Genomic DNA, 21,890 nt, shown 5'->3' with positions numbered 1-21,890 from the left:
GGTTGCCACAGTAAAATATAGTTTGAATTATTTTTAAAAACTTATTCCCAAAGCTTATAACCTCTTCATAGACCTGGCATTACTGCAGAGAGCTTCACTTGTTTCCCCATCCAGTAAGGACAATCACGCATCTTCTAATTGCTTCATTTATTCTAGTTTGCTCCATGAAATAAAGATGACCCAGGGCTAAACTGGGAATTTCTGAGGAATACTAAAGTGGTTCTGAAAATGCAGGTTGCTCAAGCAGTAGTTCAGTCCAGTTTAGCCCTGGGACCAGCAAAGTGCACATGGCAACAGAGGATGTACTACAGCAGTCACATGTTATTTTTAAATGTAGAAATTGCTAGTTAAACAACCAGAGAAGTGGTCACTTCTGTAAGTACAGAAATAAAATACTGAGAGCACTTGTTTAATTTACTTTTATTTTGAGCAACTGCAAGCAGGGAAAAGCTGGCATTTCTTATCAGGTTGTTTGGATAGTGGGTACGAGTGAGAGATGAGAAAATCCATGTATCAGTGTTTTTGCTGGACTGTTCTAGTTTGTGATCCCTCCACTGGAAGCCTTGGTCTCATCTGCCTCGTGCTTGTTTCCCACCACTGTGAGCACTTGCTGGCCAAGAAGCAGGCAGTCCTCAGCATTTCAAGCATTGCAGTTCACAGGCAAGCCCTGGGAAAGCAGAGGCCTTGAGGAAACACTGGTCCCTCGGAGCTGTCTCTGCATTAGGGCTCCCACTGTTGCTATCAGAAGTGAGGTTGAACTAGTAGGAGTAACAAGACAAGAACTGCTGATGAAACCTCTGCACAGATACCCATAAAACAAAGAGCACTGACACTAGCTTGATTTGGGGATATTTAGGAGACCTTAATTCCAACCTCTCTTCCAATCCTGCTGTTGACATGAAACTCCTTACCTTACATGCAGAAGTTTAACTAGCCAGGAGCTCCTTTCTAAAACAGCTGGGAAGGTCAATATTCCTGGCTCTGAGTGTGGCAGGAAAACCTAACGTCCTAATCAAACTTCCTCCTGCCCATTAATTACTGGTGTATGCAAACACTTAACTTTCATAGAGTAAGATTTGTGGATCAAACTGTTCTTGCCCGTTAACAAAACAGACCAAGTTTAAGCTAACTTTGCTTATCCATAGCTTAAGTGGATTCATCCCAGTGAAAGTTTGTAATTATCTTCCAAGGGCTCATTTAGATGTGACAGCTGACGCAGATGAGAGTACAACAGGCATTCAAATTGCACTGGCTAGTCCCAACTATGTCTCAGAGCACAGGACTTCTTACTCCAAAGCATTGCTTTTGTTTGAGTTAGGCTGAAACAGTTTATGCTCATTGAAAAATATAAAGGCACACACACATACAAACATAGGCACACACTTAAGCGTGGTTATTCCAGAATAATTTCTGAGCAGACGTGTGTAGACAAGCCCTCATAGATTTGCTCAGGACTATGGCTGCCTGCAGCTGCGATGAGAAGGGAGGGCTGGATGTCAGCACACGAGCGGGACACTGCGCATACACGCACGCTGTAACAGAAGCTGCTAGCACGCGGTATAGAGGGGAGATCCCTAGAGCCATCTTAGCACCCCATTCTTCCTCTCCTGCTAAAAACCTGTCCCCAGATACAGCTATTAGCTTTCCTAACGGTTTAGCTCTACCTACTCCCTACATCTTGCTGCCTCAGCAGCTTTGACTGACAACTGGATTAGGAAAGAAAGGCAGCAGTTACCCATAGACACTGGCCCAGACACACTGTTTGCCAAAATGCTTTCAGTCAGAATGGGATAACATTCTGAAGGCATTCCGGTCAGCCTGTACGGACAGGGATGTGTTTAAAGGTTTCATTTTTCCAAAATACATTAGAGCTCCTTGGCTAAGAGCTACCATTGCACTGCTAAGGAAGAGAGAAGCCAATCCTGCCAATTTAACTTTTCCACAGACACACACACACAACTCAATCGTGGCTTCTGCATATTCATCATTTAGCTCAAAAGCTTTTTTTTTTTTGTGTGGAAGAAATGAATTGCTTGTGTATTGTCAGCATTAAGCAGATAGATAAGTATGTAAGCTGGAATGTTATTTCTAAAGTTATTTTAAATATTTGGGTTGTCCACTTAAACTATGTTTAAATAAAGCTAGTATTAATTTCTTCATTTCTTTGATGGCATGACAGAGCCATACTTTCTGTCATTACATACAACAGCATTTGATGGCCAGGCTGAAACATGACAGGCTAATAAGGTTTGGGGGTTTTGTGTATCTACATTTCTGACTTTGCTGGGAACTGTCCCTAGACTTCCCAGCTTTTTTTTGCAAGGGAGGGGAGCAGCTGAGTGACTAACCATCTGGAATTTAGGGTTAGGAGCTTTCATGACAAAGTGCACCTTAAATCAGGTGCTCTCATTGACCAGTTCTGCCCAATCTGCTGTTTTGGGGGTTGGGCTGTTAGAAGACCTTATCTCTGTGATAGACAGTTTTATTTCCTGTTTGTGGGGTATGAACTTGGCAGCAGTGGAAAACAGAGCAGAGACGCAAAGCTTCTGTACTTGGAAAACTTGGGTTTAAAGCAGTAATGGACAGAAGCAGACTCTGAGGCTAAATACTTACCAGATTACTATTTGTGTTATGATCATCTGGCTTTGTAGAACAGATTCTCAAAACTCATCTTCTCAGAGACAGAGAGAAAAATTAGGTATCACATTCAGAGGTTAAATTAATGCTTTTATATGCATTAAACTCTTATGCAGACGACAGTGTGGTCTGTAACTTAAGCCTTTATGTTGTATTCACTACACAACTTTGATTTCTCTAAATTTTCCCAAGTTGCTCCTGAAGATAAGGCTCAGCAGAGTTTGTCTACACACCAAAGTTACAACAGACTACGACGGTGTTTGAATGTAAAGAATAATGCTTGCTCCTGAATTGTTTATTTATTATGAAGCAAAAAGGCATTGTTCCTGATTAGCTTACCTGACTTAGAGGTCTTCTGCACGTCACTATGATGTAAACCAAAGCACACACTTATTGTGCATTAACAACTCTGCATGCACCACCCAAACACGCCTAATGGAGTGTGTGGGAAAGAACAATTTACACTATATCTGGCTTAGGCACTCTCCAAGCTGCAACTACATTAATACATAAAATAAACAAGTACAAGGTAGAGCAAACTACTAACACCAAAAGCAAAGATACCTGAAGCAAAGATACTCCCCAATTGCTCTCCTGTAGCAAGAAAGCAGCTGGCTCCCGTGTTCTGAAAGTGTATCTAATCATCAGATAGGAACACAACTAAGACTTACCAAAAAACACCCAAGTCCATAAATCAGTTCCTATTTCTCTTCACCAACTGTTAACCCTAGAGCACCACTGTAGATGCATCAAGGGTGCAATTTGTCCTGCTTACTGGGAAGTACAGCACTACAGAATGACCTTCAAACACCTTGCTTACATGACTGTAAGCGTAGCACCATTAAGCTAGGAGCTTTCTGAGAAAACTGTCATCAGGTACCTATCACACCTGGCTGTTATAGCAAGACAAGGATGGGAAGATACCAAGAGGTGCAACCATATTGGCTCACCCAGGTTTACCAGTAAACTACAGAATGAAGGAAAACGTTCCTACACCAAGTTACTAGTTTAAAGTATTAATTTAAAACTTTTACCTGAGCTACTTAAACTACACTGGCTTTGTGCCAAAATAATGCAGTCTATCAGTTAGCCACAACCCTGAAGAGACAGTCATTCTCATAGTTTCTAATCAGTGTTAAAAGAAACTCTCAGCATCACATGGTATTTGCAGTAGTTTAGGGTAATCTAAACAGGGAAAACCCCAGTTCTCACTCCATCCTCAGTCACAAGTCTTCTCTTCCTGCTTCATAGAAGGCACCCATGCAACTGGGAGGCCATCAAGTCTGTAGAAAACCCTCTTGTACAGTTGACCAGCTTCTTTATGTGCTGGGTTTTTTTTTTTTTTTAAGTGTGACTAGAGGTGGCAGAAGTTTCAGAATTGTTTCTAAAACACCTCATCTGTATCAGGAAAAACTAACACTTTGCATTTGTTTCTCTGGAGGCTTGAACTCAATTTAAGCTCAATTTCCCATTCTGCAAGATAAGCATTGTTCATTTTGTTAAGTTTGGAGCCACGGCTGTCTCCAGGGATGTCGTATGCAGTAACTTTGATATTACTTCACAAACTAAAATATAAAATTAGCCTCAAAGATCCTCCCCACAAGCACTTCTGCAATTCTCACCAGATGTACAAGATATCCAGTATCCCTTTTCTCTATATGTATCTAACTGACTTTTGAATAGCAGATTAAAAGAATGAGACTTAGAAATATGCTCACTGAGTGCATCAGCCATCAGTCACCCCTCAGCCACACAGTTCAAGAACTGAGATGCACTACTGTATTTCTGGAATAGTAGTAAACTCAGAGAAACACAGATGACAATGTATTTGATAATTAAAGTAGAACTCTACAAGCCCTGAAACTTGCTTTAAGTCTGTAACCATTGTAAATTGGCATGATGCTTTATAGAAGCTTGGTATTACTTGGTCAGCTTCTTTTTTTTTTTTTCCTTTTTGTCTGGCTAATAAATGTCTTGAGTATCAATATATCAAAATTTAAAAGTTGCTTCTTAATCCAACACAGCAATATAGAGACATCTTAGAAAAACAAATGTGCGTTAAAACGATGCTGTGTAATAGAATGAAATTTGCCATACTTGCTCTTAGTGACTCTGCTGTAAGAACTCAGAAGTTAATTTGGCCCTGGGGAAGTCATTAAGAGACTTTTTCAAAAGAGTATGGAATTTTGAGTAAGGGTTTAATGCAAACAGTTTTTTTCTACTTTAGATTAATTTCTAAACAAGCTTAGTTAACACCACTATTCTCCACACAGATACCAGTTTATTTTAGATGTATGCTATATATGCAGTAATAACTACAACTGTACTGAAACTACGTTTTTTAATTGAAACTATGTTTTTTAATTGAAACTACTTTTAAAACTGCACCCACAGGACAACATTTTTAAATAGATCTAAAGCTCCATACAAAACCAAAATGAATATTCTTCAAAAGCTCTTTGACCATTTACTTCATTGGTGAGTTTAGAAACCAGAGAAAACAGTCACCTCCTAAAGCCTAATTTCACAGTACTGACTGATAAACTTAAGAGATTACACTGTAAAACCATGTAGCTGACAAAGTGGCTATAGGAATTGAGCAATACATTTCTCAACTGTGTTGATACTCAAGAGCTATGGAACAGGCACAAGTAGTTTGCATTAGTTTAGTCTTTAAAGGAGGCATTCCAGTCACTGTTTTAAGGAAAAGGTGGCTCACTTTAATAACCACAGGCATTGGTCACTATTTAACAAGACATTCTAAAAAAGTAATCACAATTTCTCCAATAGTAGTTTACAAGTGGATGGTATACATTAAGATACAGAGGTAGAAGTTCACTTTTACAATGCTTCACTAGTACAGATTACCAAATTCAAGGCACAAAATTGTTCCTTACAAAAAATACTGTAAAAATTCATTTGCTGTTCTACAATGTGAGTACAACTCAAAAAAAATCTTTACACCCTTCCATATTCTGCATGTAGAGTTGCATCAGGCGTTATTCTATTTTTCCTTTGCTAATAATTGGCATATGCCCAGCACTTACATAAACAGTTTGTATCTCGGCTGAGTTGCTTTGTCTTTTAGGCACAAGTCCAGTTACAGAAATTGAATACAACAGCTTCCTCAGGGGGATGAGAGAACTCTGGCAAAAGAAAGAATGAGGAGGAAGAAAAGAAACATATAACCCATAACAGTAGATTGGACTCTGACATGTAAAAGGAAACAGAACAGAGCATATTTCAAATCAAGTGACTTGAAAAAAGTCAGTTTAAATCATTGACTGCATTCCTAGAAAACCAGATGCCCAGTACAAGTTTGCTCAGGGTATTTAAGACATTCACTTGCCTTTGAATCGGCAGAGATTTACAAATTTCTTTTTATCTTTAAATAGAACACAGTTGACACAAAAGAGAATTACACCACAATTGGGCCATGTGTCCTTCAAAGCTTGGGTGAAAAAGTGAAGAGATGCATTCAGAAACTGTCCTTGAATTTACTAAAAGGTCATGAGCAGTAGCTTAAATGGCAAGATTTTCCTCCCCCTTCTCAAACAACATAGGGAAAGATAAACTATTTCTGAAACATTGCATCTTCTAGTAGGAGACAGTTCTTATAAGCCTTGGAAGGCTGAGGAAGAGATAACACACAGTGCATCCCTACAACAAGTACTATGACTAGTTTACTGTACATACAGTGATATTCTAAAGGACAGTGGTGGCAGCTACATTGTAAATTCATTCTGTATACCTATCAAGTACTCTAGTCAGTTTTATTTACAGTATATAAAAAAAACCCATTGATTTTTAGAGCTCAATACACAGGTTTAGGACCCAAGAGAATGCCACAGCAAGATGTTGACATTTGCATCTGTTAGATGCAAGTGCACTTCGCAATTCAGTCGTGTAACATTATTGCATTCACCTATAAATGTTAGTCCATCCAAAATAGTGTTACATTCCATTTTTCGCTTCATTATTGTTCATAGCCTGTTTCCTTTGAGCGATGAAAGGGTACATACACTTGTCTGCTCCCAAAAACCGGTACATGCATACCACTGCTTCAAAGGGCAGGATACTGTGAAAAACAGGTTAGAAAATTGTTAGAGGACAGAGTAAAACAAAACCTCTGCTTACACTATGTACTTGGTCTCCTTAAAAGCAATATAACAGTTATTAGAGAGGCTTTTTAAAAGACTTAAGAGATTTTTATTTCACAGGGATACTTACAGAACTTAAATTCTAGAGTGCTAAGCACGCAGGCAAGCAGAAAGGAGGAAGCTGCTTAGTCACATGCCTCCAGCTTAGGACAGATTTTCTGCCGTCTCTTCACAAACAGCATCATAGCTTGTTTTAAAGAGGTGGAGGAGGGAAAGGTCATCACAGAAGGTCTACTGAAAGCAAAGCATCTGCTCAAAGCCACATCAGTGGAGGTCACCACATATTGAAGATATTCTTTAATGTGGGATTAGCATTAGTTAATGCCATTCTTTGATCACCAAATGTCTAACTGCCTTGACTTATATTCTAAACTCAATCATCCATCCTCAGAAAGAGAGATCCAAAGTAAAGGGAGCAATTGCCTCTCTCCCTCTCCAGATAAAATTCCAGGAAATGTCTATGTCATGGGTACCTGACTACAGACCCTCCCCTCCTTCCCACATCCATAAAATACTTTCATTTCAAGTGTAGTACTCAGGAACTCTGGTGAAGAACTAGAATGGGATTTCCTCAGCCCCAGGAAATAGCAGCAAACATTCATTCAGTGGAAAGCAGTGCACAGAATCTAGCCATTAGGAGTAATGCCCACTGAAGCAATGAGGAGTACGTCATGGTACAGGTGTCCTCACTGCTAGTAGTACTACTTGTGCACTAGTGACTGGAGGGCCTTTGATCTGTGCTGCTGCCTGAGGCATGGATTATACAGAAGCTTTGATCTCCCTGTTGGAAGTTAAAGTGTTGAACCAAGACAACATGAAGGGCCTTTGATGTGACTGTTGCTGCATAAGGCACTGTTTGTGCAGAGAACACCAAAGGACCCTCTGAGCTTCTGGTTGAAGAAGCTCGTTCTTAAAGATGCTGACAGTGGCCTTGATTTGTTGGCAGAAGACACACATACATACGCTCTTCCAGGAAAGAGGTGAGCAATGATGGCTATTCTAGTCTTTGGTGAGCCTATCCACCATGAGAGACTTGAGGCAGAGAAGAATAAAAGTGCAGATGGAACAGAAATCACCAAGTTTCTCTGTTTCAACCATCCCTCACAGAAGGCAAATAAGACAATCCTATATGTTAAAGATTCTTTCTACACACTGCACATTTAAAACAAAAACAGACAGCTGTGAGGATGTCCTCTATAATAGAATGCAAGTAATGTTGCATTAGTGGAACACAGCCAATTCCTGTATTACCCTGCATCATTGAAATGTCAGCCTAGTTACAGATTAAAGCGTTCCCATCGAAAAACTGTGGCGTGATAGAACAAAGGAGGTAATATTCCTTTAAATAGCCCTTCTTCCAAACTTAAGACTCTGAAAAATGGTTCTGAAAAATGTGCAGATTTGCAGTTTATCCACCGTATCTGTACAAGTCCTAGAGAACCTGTAAGCAGGGCCTCCTACACGCTGGTTCTAGAGACAAACAGCTAGAGGCTCTTGCTGGAAGCTGCCTTGGGCCCTATTCTTAAGGAGGAACCCAAACAATAGAAATAAGTCCATTGAAAAGAAAGTAGGAATCTAAGAAAAAAGATATGAGAAAGGTAAAACAAGGATGAATAATACATGAGATCTGTTTTATGGAGCTTCCCAAGCAAGCAACCTACACTCATGCAAGCCAAGAAACACGAATTCTAACAAAACAGCACCAACAGCCTGTGTGAGTGGGAGGGTATTTATATCCAGAAAGCAGACATGTTCATGGATTTTACTAGTATTCTGTAGAGTGTACTGCCAACTAACTAGTAGTTCAGCTCTTACCTTTTCATGAAGGTGACCATATACATGAGACGAGGTGTGCAAATCATTGGCTGGTCTGTAAGGATAGCTCTCATAGCCTGCTTCACACAGTACTCTGGTTTCAAGGGTGGAAGAAATGGCTCAATTTCTTTTCTGAAATATTTAAGGCACATTAATAAGATAAATAAAGGACTGCAGACCTCATTCATTAACTCACTTTCTCTGGAATGCCTCAGCAGGGACAAAGACTTTAATTTTTTTTATATTCACTCTTAGGATACAAAGACCATATAGCTCAGAACTCACGTAGTCTAAGTACAAAAGGACAGAAGACAGTGAATTCAGAAAGTCTATTTTTTTGAGTCTAATACTAATGCACATTAAAGCAGATATAATACTTGAAAGTATTTTTATGGTAACAGGTTAGTTACCTTCAAATACTTTTATACTACAAACACAGAGCAGGAGGAGAATGTTACTCACCTGATCCTGCACCCTCTAAACATTCCTGTATCTACAAGATAAGGGCAGACTAAAGTTGTTTTGATTCCATCTTTTTCAGCAGCCTTCAATTCATGGCTCAAAGATTCATGGAAACCCACAGCTCCAAATTTGCTGGCACAATAATCCTGTGTTGCCAATGAATGAAGAAAAAAAAGTCAAATTAAAAAGGACAGATACGAATCACATTCAAAGCCAAAGCAGATCTGCACAGACTTTCAAAGCAACAACAGAAGACACCCACTGAATACAGCATCACATCAACTCATTATCACTTTATTTTTGAGGCAATTAGCACAGAATCATGAAAGCAAGAAAGCTCAATGTAGGAGAATATTACCTTGGATTCAAGTCTGACTGGGCAGGCTCACATAGCAAGTTACTCCAATTATCAATTTGTTGTAACATTTAATATTAAGCAAAGGACTAAGAAACCTAATACTATCTTGGGTCAGATTTGAGAAAGACTGGGGAGTTGGCAGGGCATAAGTGTAAAAAATCTTAAACACTTTACTTCTAAGCTTAGTTTCAAGAGAAGATAAAATAGAGATCTGAGTACATTCAATTTTTGGAAGAGGATATAGCTTGTATATCTCAAAAATACTTAAATTCAGCAACATTAAAAAACAATTACATATACAGCAGTAGCATTCAAGTTTCCCCATGGATGCATCCACCTCTGCTGGTCACACACACTACGAAATTCTAGTCTAGTCTAGGAAATTCTTTTTAGTCTTCTTAAGTTATACCAGCTTTGTTCATTTCTGTTATGAAACACTGCATTCTAAGGCCCTTGATTAAACTGCACCTGTATACTAAGCCTTTGTTTACGGGATAATATGATCATTATTCCATTAGGCACATTAATTAATTTTCATTAACTGAACACTTTTTGTTCACACTTGCATTTGTGCTAATGACCCCAAAGCAAGATAATAGGCTCTAACCCTAACCTAGCTTTATGTACCAAACAAGTTTCACAAACCAGTGTTCTCAAACAGCTGCTAGCAACTAGACAACCTCATGCTTGTAACTGGGAGCCTATAGTAAAGCAGGTGAGCTGTATATTCTGGGAGGAAGGCCGGCAGCCATTTCCTCACAGAAACAGGAAACAGAAAACATTACTTTTGAAATACCTTGCCTTTGGCTTCAAGCTTAGCACTGAAGATCTTGACAGAAGTAGATATGGGCATCTGTCAGTTTCTTAATTTTATCAGGTAATTCAAAGACCATTTAGCATTCTGAAATCCTTTGCCATCCCAGGCTTTCACTCTTAAGTGGAAAGTCCACCTGCGAAGTAGTTGAATACAGTGGCTGCCTGAGTCTTGTGGATCGCACACACACGGAGACATGTGTTTATATGGTACTCAGCACCACAGCTTCCAAGTACCTTTGAAGATTTGACTTTATTTTCTCTAGTTGACAATACAAAAAAGCTTATCCTAAGCAAGACGTGACAAATTTATTGTTAATTATAGTCTAACAAACCTCCACTCCAGCAGTGCTGAACAATCCCAAAGAGCTTGCAACTGTCACAATATGTCCATGGTTCATTTCCAGCATCTTGGGAAGGAATGCTTTAGTAGTCTACAAAGTAAAAAAGAAAAGAAAAAAAAACACAAAATAAAAAAAACCCCATACCATGAACACACTACATTAGTGATGAGCCTTCAAAACCCCCATCTCAGTTTACCATCAAGAATTTAGAAGTACAATCAATGTACAGGTTTTGAACTTATGAGTTTGTCAAAAAAGGCCACAAGAAAATCTACAGCTTGTTTGTGAATTCAGACAGCAAGGCAGCAAGGATATCTCCAGAAATCCTAAGGTTAAAGGATTAATTGAGCTCAGACATGTTTATTTTTCTGCAAGAGACTAGTTATCAGAAAGAGATAATTTGACCCTAAAATGGAAGTCAGATTTTTTTTTAAGACATAAAAAGGAATGCCAAGTGTTTAATTACACCATCCAGCACAACTGTGTTAAGACCACTGAAGATTATCAGTTCTAATTATTGACAGTGCATTTTGTAAGTTGGTTATCACTCATTGTATCCAATTAACTTATCTTGGGCATTTTACATTAAAAGAAATACTATAGTGAAAGAGTTTTTGATGATGTTATTTTTTACACAAAATTCAATAAGCATTTGCTAGTCTAAATTAATTTTCATCTTTATTAGTATCCATAAGCAATTGTTCTAACTAAAGACAAGATATATATTTCTATTATCAATTCCTTCAGTTTCAAAACAAAACGAAATAAAACAAACGCAAGTCACAAGATGAAACTTTGATTTTTAACCTCCAGTTTTTATGATTTGAATTATAACAAAGTTTGTTTCTGTTTAAAACCCCAGAGTTAACACCTTTAAAAAATTAAATTTTAAGCAATAAATTGAAGCCATTTGCTAGAAGCTCACCCCTGCTAGAATACCTTTGTCATATCTGTTTGCTGAAGCTGACCCAACACTTTCCTTTTCTAAATAAGTATTAAGCAGATAACCGTATATGCTAAAAACTATATATACCATTTTACTACTTCATTGATTTATGATTTATTTCAGCTTCTAGATTGGCAGCGTACTATGAAAAATCACTTCTAAATTGCCAAAGAACTTGAGACAATACTTTTCAATCACAAGCACGCGTAGTTAATATATAAATCTATTAATGACAAAGCTGGTATTCTATTCAAGTCTAATTTGCTCAGTACGATGAATGTTCAATCCTCCTAGAAATGCCGTCTTCCCATGTAATTTGGATACAAACTCAGAGCATGCAAATGCCCCTCAAGTATTTGCTACTTGCTTAATTATTGGTCTGTGTCAGCTGCATTCTTAAAAAGATGTGCAAGCTACAGCTGAATCCATCTAATTCCATTCTTATGCTGTCTGCATTTTCCAATCACAGACGTCAGGACAGTTTTGCTCTAATGATTTTCACATGTTCTTGTACAACATTTTTGCCTGCAGGTGTTAAATGACTAATCCAGACCTCCTAACACTACACAAAAGAGTGTTTTCACTGGACAGCTGGCAGATGATAGAAGATTAACAGGCCTCCTGACTCCTTTCCTTTTCTACTGTTGATTCATACAACTCCTAGATTCCGTCATAACTGCATAATGAAGCTAATTATAAAAATAATCTGAGCAAGCTGCCTTGCATTTGTTCTCTTCTCATGGCAGGGATCTCTAAACCTTTTATATAGAGCCTTGAACAAGCATTTAGCTCACTGTTAAACTAATCTGTGCCAGGCACCACAAAGTTTCAGCTTCTCTTCACATGCTGCAGGGCAACAAAGCCCAGTGATCACAGGGTAGTGCCCTCTTAAAGGGAAGAGACTTCACTCAGAAACACTTAAGTTCTACAGTATGTTATTTATCTGCAGCTTGCCTGATGGACCCCAACACTGAGAGTGTGTATGCTAGATCTGAAACTCCGCGCAACCCCTGTAAGGGATCCATGCTCCCAGCTCAGTCCTGCTAACAATTTACTCCCACCTCTGGAGCATTAGTCAGCTCCATCAGCAGTTTCCACTTATGTCTCAGTTATCTGCCCACATCACATTGGAATGACTGATTGCCACCTCGCATTGCCAGAAAGCCTGATAATGCAGACTGAAGCTCTGGCTGCAAACCACAGCAACTACAGAAATGAAGGGGCACTTGGAGCTCATCTTGGGGAAGAGAAAGAAGGGAAAGAAGTAGTAATAGATTCCCCCCCCCCACCACCATCACTTTCAAGGCATGAATCAATGTGTTTTGTTCCAAGAAATAAACAGCAGAAAAGCACACCAAGAGTTGTTGGACTGGCTTTTCTATGATCTTTATATGGCACTGCTTAGTTTTGGGATTTTTTGCCTTTTTTTTTTAAAAACATGATGAACTATAACTAGGTGTCCGTAAGTGCCTGTATCTACAGCTGAAGAGAAGAATTTTCACAGGCATATACATATAGATAACGGCAAGTAACTGGAACAACTGCAAATCAGTAAATTTCAGGAAGCCTGTTCAACTATGCTACACTTTTTCAAAGCATAAAGATTATAAAGACTGAGTCTTCAGAGCTTGTGGCTACAGTAACCCAGTACCCATTTTCAACCAAGAGGAAATTGGCACATAAATAAACCCTGTTGAGGACAATTTTGGGTGATGTCTTCAGCAGTTTAAGCACAGAGAGAATAACTTCCAGCAGCAGAACTACAGTCACTTCACGTAAGTCATCTCTTAAAAGGCCATTTATAGCCACATAGGAAAAAACACAGCTTCTCTGCTCTGAAGACAATTACCAATTCATGGAAATCTTCGCGTGAGACCTCAGTGTTCTGAAACAGCCTGTTCACAGCAGGCCTCTGTACTTTGTCATGGGACATTATCCTGCAAACCCATTTAAAACCTGAAGCTGAAGGACTCTATAAAGTTAGCACAACTATCATATGTGTAGAAAACTTAGCAGTCAACTATCAACATTTCAGCTCAATGGATGCCAGAGAAAGTAGTCTTGGTTGCTGCCACCCTCCAGCCATCTGCAACAGCTGGGAGTCAGTACTTAAAAACAAGCAGTCAGAGGCAGACACACCCTATGGGGGGGGGAAGCATTTCCAGTCTCAGAGTAAAGGCTTGCCCACTGCTCCTCCCAGCCTCCTCTTGCTGGGAAAAACAATCCCAAAGTGAAGTTATTCTCTTTCGTGGTATAAGCAATCCCCAAATAAATCAGTGCTCTTACTGAGCTTCTGGCACAGCCCACTTCCTTGATCAAAGCAGCTTCCTCCATACACTGGTCCCCAGTTTTTTTGCCTGTTACATAAACCAGATCAACCTAGTTTCTTTTTTCTAGTTTCTTTCAGCTTCAGCTACATCTGCCCACCAGACCTGAAGTCTTCTGTGTGCTGCTGAGAAACTAGTTAAGAGCTTGACCGGTTCAGGGCAAGATGCCTCCTGGGTGGCCTTCCCATCTGGAGTTTGTCTGAACAGGTAGCACAGCCCACATTAGTCTTCTGAGGTGATGCATGGACACGCTAATCCTCCATAAAAAAAAAAATAAAGTATTAGAAGATACCAAGCAAGAAATGTGTTTTGTCCATGGCATCAAAGGTCATGAACCAGGCCCTCAAAATAATTCAAATCAACTCAAGTGTTTTAATCAACTATGTGCCTTCTAGTTTGATATTTCAGGTTTCAGTTTTACCTCTCACAGCTGCAGAGGAAGACATTTAACCAAAACATTTAAGTACTTAAAGTCAGACCTCAGTCTTTTATTAATGACAAACATAAACACACTTTTCAGCACTGAGGAGAAACCAGTAAGGAGAATATAGCAGATGAAAGGAACCGTGTTGTGATGCATCAGGAGGAGGAATTGGGACAGTTATGCAGCATTCAACAGCAAGAAATTTAACTTAAGCATCCTCTTCACTTGGAATTAGCTTTTTTCTTTCAGAAAAAATTAAAAACCCCCAAAGCATAGTGCAAACATGCATTTTCTAACCTGCAGTGTAGTTTAGATAGAACAACTAGGTAGGCTTAGATAGAACACATGAGGCTGTTCTGAATAGAGAGTAGGGCTAGTTTTTCAAGCTAGTTTAACCTTTAAGTTTTTTTTAAGCCTAGAGATCAATTCCTAATCTAACCATTTTCCTCCATGCTTCTGAATATACCAGTAAAAACAAACTATTCCCAGTAGCTGTAACCAAACATCTATTTCATGTGCACACAGCTTTAATGACTTATTTCTCACAAGTGTGAAACTGAACAAGCATTTACATGTCACTTCATAGCTTTTGTAATCTGTTCTCAACATTTTGGTTTACGGCAAATTAACTTCTAACAGTCTAGTACTTCTTCCCTCCCCTTCCCCAAATTCTTTAGTTCCATTCTTAATGAAACAAAACTCAAAAGATTGTGCAACACAAAGAACAGCACAGCTGCAATGTCAAAACAAATTAGTCTAAATAGAGCAAATGAGAATATGAAGAAATACTGTGTTTGGGAAAGTGATTTTTTTAATTAAATTTTGGATTAATTACTCTTAAAGAAGAAAGCAAGCATCCACGGAAAACAATGTTAGCTGTATGCAGCTCGAGACAATGGATACTGAATGAAGAAAGCACACCACAGTAGAAAAGTATGTGCTACCTGATGTTTAGAGAGTTGTCTTTATATAAACGAAAGAAATAAAGCAGAAACGTAAAGGACCTTATGTGTTGGTACCTATTGTTTCAATACAGTAATTTTCTTTCTTACTTTCTGCCTTCTGTCAGCCCTTTTAAACTGTTTTGATGGCATAAACAGCCTGCTTTACCGTAAGGCAGAAATTCCTTTATGCCAAAGAAATAACTCATTTCCCATACAGCCCCATCAGGTAAGGAGGATAGAACATGGCTATCTCTTTCTGGGGCTGATCAAAACAGGTGAGTTTTTACATCACCTTAGTTATCCCCAACAGTGGTGTACTAGTATAACAGGACATTTCCTCCCAAGCCACAGCTATTCCTGTCTGCCAGAGCAGCTGCATAACTGCAAGAGTCCAACATTTGGGTAAATGTATTGTTTCATCTTCATGTTAAACACTATTTGGCCAGACTCAAGAAACAAAATTGGTGCAATTAGTCAAGGACCCATCCAGACAGCTCTGGGAGCTAACGTACCAGAGATAACAGCAGCCTGCTGCCATATGTTAGCCAATTCTAAAAATCATGTAGCAACAGAGTTGGTGACAAGAAAACATTGTTCGAAGTTTCTGTCCTTTCCCCCCTCAGCACTGACATTCAGCCTTCTTTCCTTCCCGTTCCTCATAGCCCACAGCAGGACACAATGCAGGTTCCCCTGCAAGACAGCATGTGGCCGCTCACTCCACCGTGGAATGAAATAGAGAGATTTCCACGTGCCCCAGTTTCTTTTTCCATTCCAGTAACTGAGAAGGAAAGCACAAAGGTCTGACAAAAGAGCACCTCTAACTATTGTGCAGACAGGCTGTAGCACCTTGCTTTAAAATAGATTTCTCCAAACTGCACAGTACAGCACTAATGCACTACTATATGTTAAAAGGGAAAGAGAGATGCCTGAAAGGCAGAAAATCCCCATGGCAAGCTTATCAGTAAATGTACTGAATTTATTTTCAGCTACAGTCATATAGCCCAGCTTATTTCAGAAGATAACCACTTTAAATACATTTTATAAACACTGGGTAAAACTTCACTTACAGGATTACAGTGAAAGCCATCACCAAATAGTTTCAGAAGAGGCCTTGAAAGTACACCCTAGAACTGTGTAAGTCTCAAAGGGGAACTTATTCAAGTTATAGGCTATAATATTAAAAGTGCCTTCTCACGCATCATAGCATGCAGCTAAACTCCTGGATTTAGCCATTTATTTTCCTTCTAGCTTTTTTATCTGGTTCCAATGAGAACTGAAAATAATTACTTCTCATTTGCACTTCCATCTCAATTAGTTTTCCCATATTATCTCCACATCCTTTATAATTCCATTATACAAGGATCTCCAAAATGCTAGGTTAAGGTGAGATTAGCAACTGTGCTAAGACTATATGAAAATACCAAGTACTGAGTTGAAGACAAGAGAGACCACACAGCACAAAGGACATGGCTCAGCCAGTAATAGGCTGAATACAGAACGCAGACAGGAGTCTACAACTACTGTTGACCTTGCTAACACAAGGGACCAAAGCTGTACTTTGAAGGACCTTAGATGTCTCTGCTGACTGTTTTTAAGAAGTGCTGGGCCCCTTCTGGATAATTAGCCACTGTCTAAGTAAATATTTGAATAGCTGTGGAAGTTAGAACTATTTCTGATCTTCAGTTTTTATCCTCAAGATAATGAAAAATAGGCCAGATTTACCAAGTCTTCCTAAAGAATGGATTAAAAGAGAAATTCGCATATTTGCCTGGATTTCTGATGTTCTACTCAGGTCCTTTCAGAGTAAAAAGGATCAGGAGATAAACACAATGTCCTCAAGCCAAGCTTCCATAGACAGCTGTATTAAAACCACTAAAGGAAACTGTTCAAGGATTGCCCTCAAGTGTCTTGAGCAGGCCCTGTGTTCAAAACAAAAAAAATCTAGACCTTCCAATATTTCATTTCAAAAGGGTTCCCTTAGTTGTTTAACTCCTGGCAGGCAACACAACCTTCAATTTCTCACTAAAGCTTTATTTGTCCTTCACATAAAACCCCACTGTTTTGGGGCCATGGGGATTCCTTTAACACTGAACTGCAACAGCAGTTAATGCTTAACATACATGTACAGTAATAATGTTACAGTTGCCTTGCAACCAGAAGCTCATGAAAGAAACAGACTTAAACAGAAGTCTATAATGATGACTGGTAACAAGAAAGCAAAGCCACACACACTCCAATACTCTGGATAGCCTACATTTGCAGACATAGTGAAACTACAGATAAGATCTAACCAGGTTAAAAGGTGAAGGTAGCAAAATAAATACTGTGAAGAATTAAGTCACAATGAAAAGCAAAATCGGTTAATTTAAAACTGTATTTGAAATATAGAGAAATAAGTACATTTCCTCTCCTTTCCAAGTCTGCATGAAATACTGATTTGAAGCACATGAAGTCTTAGCTTAATAAAAACATAAGCTATTACTTGAATCACTTGTTTAATTCATTATTAATTCATGTGAGTGATTAAAATTCCTATTTTATTCACCCTCATGACCAATCCATATATATATAAAATCCCCTGCTTCACAACAGACATTTAATCAGCTGAAAAGCACCAAAAGTGTACAAAACTAGGTTAAATTTTATTTACTGAGGTTTTAAGTGGGTTTCTTAGTAGTAAGAAACATCTGTCATGCCATTTGCTAAAGAACAAGTATGCTACAGTCCATATTTACATTACTACTTTCTTTAGCATTCATAGTATTTAGGTTCCAGCTCTAAAATTTCTTCAGTTTTCAAAGCCAATAGTTACCACTGTTTCCTGTGAATGATTCAGTTACTGTAGTAGTTTGTCTTACATAGAGTCAACTCGTGTTGCGTATACCAGAAGAAAGCTGAAACTGAATTAAGTAGTTTCCTTAATCAGAACTTAGTGCCATAAAGCTGTTTACACTGGGTAGACAGTAAAGATAAGATAAGTAATGCTATTAAAAAAACCACACAGGAAACTAATACCACTAGTTATCTCTCAAACATTAATCATTGATTTCCACTCTTTACTACTAGAACTAATTATGCTATGCCTAGAGCAACTGAACATTGCCTGGTTAAATTGCCTTTTGTATAGCTTGTTAACAAGGCTTAGTTGAAAAAGGGTTGTGTCTACAGAGACTGGGATATGAGAAGCCCTCAGAGAAGGATATTGCAACAGTAACTTTTGTTACTGTTGCCTTACCAAGTCACTACATTGTTTCTCCCACTCCCTTTCTTTTAAGGGCTTCGTTTCCTACGATCTAACCCCAAATTGGGTAACTAAGAGTGAAGCAGAAAACAGCTTTGTTCTCCCACTTGTCTGAAGTATAGGTTAAGTACTCAAGAACACTACCTAAATACAATTCCTGCTTCAGAAACTTTCTTCTTGAGGCTTAAGGTAGAAAAGTTATTACCTAAGCTTTACAGTCATCTGCTGTTGTTCTGGTTTCAGCTGCAACAGAGTTTAGGTACATATAACATAGCCAAAGGTGGCCCCAATTTCTTCTTATGAACATTTCACTTCAGTTTAGACAGGGCACTACTTTATATGCCTTCCAGCCATGAAGAAGTTCAGGTATACAAGGTGAACTATCCTTGTTATTTCAATGCCAGCAAGTGGTAATTTATGCTATTCGTAAGCAGTCTCCATCTTTATGCTCCTGAGAACTTTTATATTTTTTCTTCCTAAGAGGAATAAGACTTTAGATTTACAAGCTTTTAAAATTATTTCCACCCTCAGATGTCAGGTGTGTCATGTAAAGTGTCTGATCTTTCTAATGACTATATACTACCAGTCATTTCTGTGGAAGCATCTAGCTGCCTTTAATGGACATGCTTGTGTATATGCTACCATAAATACACACCTACTTGTCTACTTTCATCTGTTCTCGCAGATATCACTTTGCTGATGTATAACTGCTTTATATATATACAGCAGCATATATTATTGCTTAAAATCACTGGTGGTGTATATATAGAACTCTTCCCTCCAGAATTAGCAAGTCCTTGATTTCATATGGCTATGAAAAATGAAGCACATCCTCACAGGCTGACCAGAGAGGCCATGGAAAATGTCCATCTTTGGAGATATTGAAAAGCCAACTGGACACAGTCCTAGGCCCACAGCTCTAGGTGGCCCTGCTTGAGCCAGGGTGGGGAGGGGGTTGGACCTGACGACCTCCAGAGGTCCCTTTCCCACCTCAACCGTTCTGTGACCCTCCACTTAAGTATACCAGCTCCCGGCTCAACAGCCCATTCTCTCACAGAGGAAGAAGCTCATAAGCAAGCAGAGAATTTGCACTTTTTGTTCCTACATGAAATGCAAGTTTATCAACACAGAATCGTAACTATCTGGAAATAATCTCTCTCCTATATCTCCCCTACAGGAGCTCTCGCCTGTAGTAAATTACCCTGCTCTGTCTGAAACAGAGTCTGTTCTTCCATTTCTTTCTCCTTTCCCTTTGGTCTCAAAGTCCTTTCAGCTGGAGAGAGGGTCCAATGAAGCAGTGCAGAACACCTAGATTTTTTTTGCAGAATTAATATTTTCAGATGAGTCCAGAACATCCACATAGCAAACTGTTTCCAAAAATCTAATGATGCCTTCCCACCTGCTAAATGCCTTTCAGTAACTTCACTCCCTTGCCAGCTTCTTAAGGGTTTTCTGAGCCATCACAGACAATTCTGCCTACTTTTAACGGCTTTTAAAGCTTGGACAAAGCGATCATATTGGATTCTTGACAGCTAGCAATGAACCAGGAGAAAGACAGTATGTCTCTCTATGGAGAACAAGGACAGTAAAAGTGCAGAACATAAGTTGCCAGTGGTGTTTGTTGTGGATTTCAAATGCCAAAGTAACCTAAAAGCTGAGAACGATTAGTAGCTGGTAAGATGGCATGGTAGAAAGGCTACTGGAGGCCCAGCTATTTCTTTAGCCTGCCTTACACTGCAAGACAAACAAGATACAGGTCTCAACTGAAGCAGAACTTGGGAATAAATGTACACATGCAAAGTAACGTGCAGTTTAAAGAAAGTGAATCTTTCTGCTCAGATCTACCTGTCAACGTTTGAGCTTTCCATATACCCACAATTAATACAGAGCTCCAACATGGCTGTTACAGCCCAGTTTTACTTCTGTAAATTCAGGATCTTAAGTTACAGTCCCAGTAGGCAGCACTACCAACCTTGTATTCTTCCATCTATGAGCAAAGATGGCCTACCTTGCATTTATTTAAATGTCAAATCTGAAATAACTTTAGAGTTTGCTGGTCAAGTGATATAATAAATTGACACTTGGCTACTCGTTTTCACAAAAGCTGGTTTAGTCCTGTTGAAGTCAAGTAACTAGAAATTCGACTTTGTTTATACACTGACAAATGGCCATGTCAAAGGATCTGTAGTGTTTCAGAGCTATGTTGACATAAGTGTAACAAACACATTAGTCCCTCACCTTCATTAGCACAAGTTTGAAGCAAATGTCCAACCATTTGGAGAGCAGTTATTTATTGCCAGCTATTTGATAATCTTGACAAAAATGAAAACACGCTCCTATGAGTCAGTGAAAAATGCACAAATTCATTTCAGAACAACTATTAGATAAGAACTCAGAATATTGTTCAGTGAACAAGAACACAATTGAGCTTTTAAATACACATTTTTCTACAGCTTGCCATAAGCTTAGTCATCCTCTGGAATATTTAGTAAACCTTGGTATTTTAGTCTGCATGTTTCCAAAAAGTTACTAGAGAACAGCACTGTCAGAACTACTTACAGAAAATATGAAGTCATCATTCATACTTTGTGATTTATGTAACAGACATTTCAGGAAGCGGCTAAATTGTGACTCTCATTTTATAGATACCTTAAGGGCAGTACCTCCATAGCACTACAATTGCTGTAGTAGGCAGATGAAAGCTGAGTCACTTTACTCATCCTCCCCAACTCAGTCACTAAGTCATTGTTTTAAATTGATTACTTTATAGAAAGGAAAGTGATTATGCCATAACTATCTCACAAGAGGAACAAGATTAGAAGGAAAGCTTCTCTTCTCACATAACAGTCTTACTTACTAGAAATAGAAAAATAAAGAATATATTATAGTTGAATGGAAGTTTAGCTTCAAAGTTTGTTTACGCCCCAGAAGGCTCCAACTTATGAAGTAACTCACTGAATGAGATGTAACATTTTAAATGCATGCAGCTTAGAGGTTTTTAGAAAAAACAAGGTGTTTGTTCCATACTTCACCTCACTCTCCCAAAAAGGGGTATGCAGAAAATAGCCTTAACAGGTAAACTTTATCTTCATAAGCAAGCAAGAGCTAAAACGACAAATTGCCTCCAGCTGATACAGTGACCAAAAGAGTGACTGATGCAATTGTCAAAGATTCTACTTGCACAGGCATTTTAACCAAACACCAGCAAACTGCTCCCTTTCTCATGGGTGAGTTTTCAAAGGCAGAGATACTTCCTTTGCCTGTCTGTGGAAAATATGTTCGTTTCCCACAAGCCGAAACACAGCTCTGTCTTGGCTTTTCCACATTCAGTGTTAGTACAAATGATTTTCAGAGAAGCCAAACAGTGCAGTAGGTACAGAGATCATTGCTCTTGACAGCATGCCACAACAATTACAGTA

The 21,890-nt window shown here is 38.8% G+C and overlaps 1 protein-coding gene across 4 annotated transcripts in view; it reads right to left on the bottom strand.

Moving 5' to 3' along the window:
* Positions 1-621: 621 nt before the first annotated feature.
* The window catches only part of RDH10 (retinol dehydrogenase 10), a 30,973-nt gene continuing 9,704 nt past the window's right edge, over positions 622-21,890 (bottom strand). For 2 of the 4 annotated variants that reach the window (XM_080610386.1, XM_080610388.1), the window contains exons 3-6: positions 10,581-10,679; positions 9,075-9,220; positions 8,613-8,744; positions 4,361-6,715 (exon numbers count right to left, since the gene is read on the bottom strand). In XM_080610386.1, the coding sequence (XP_080466512.1) occupies positions 6,592-6,715; positions 8,613-8,744; positions 9,075-9,220; positions 10,581-10,679 (501 nt within the window). In that variant the 3' untranslated portion in view covers positions 4,361-6,591. Of the gene's footprint in view, positions 759-2,613; positions 2,672-4,360; positions 6,716-8,612; positions 8,745-9,074; positions 9,221-10,580; positions 10,680-21,890 lie in introns of those variants that run through there. The other 2 variants (XR_013956222.1, XM_080610387.1) reach the window with 2 other exon arrangements.

Source organism: Psittacula echo (assembly GCF_963264785.1).
Source record: "Psittacula echo genome assembly, chromosome: 2".
NCBI classification, from domain to species: domain Eukaryota; kingdom Metazoa; phylum Chordata; class Aves; order Psittaciformes; family Psittacidae; genus Psittacula; species Psittacula echo.
This window is presented reverse-complemented; position numbering and strand designations above follow the sequence as displayed.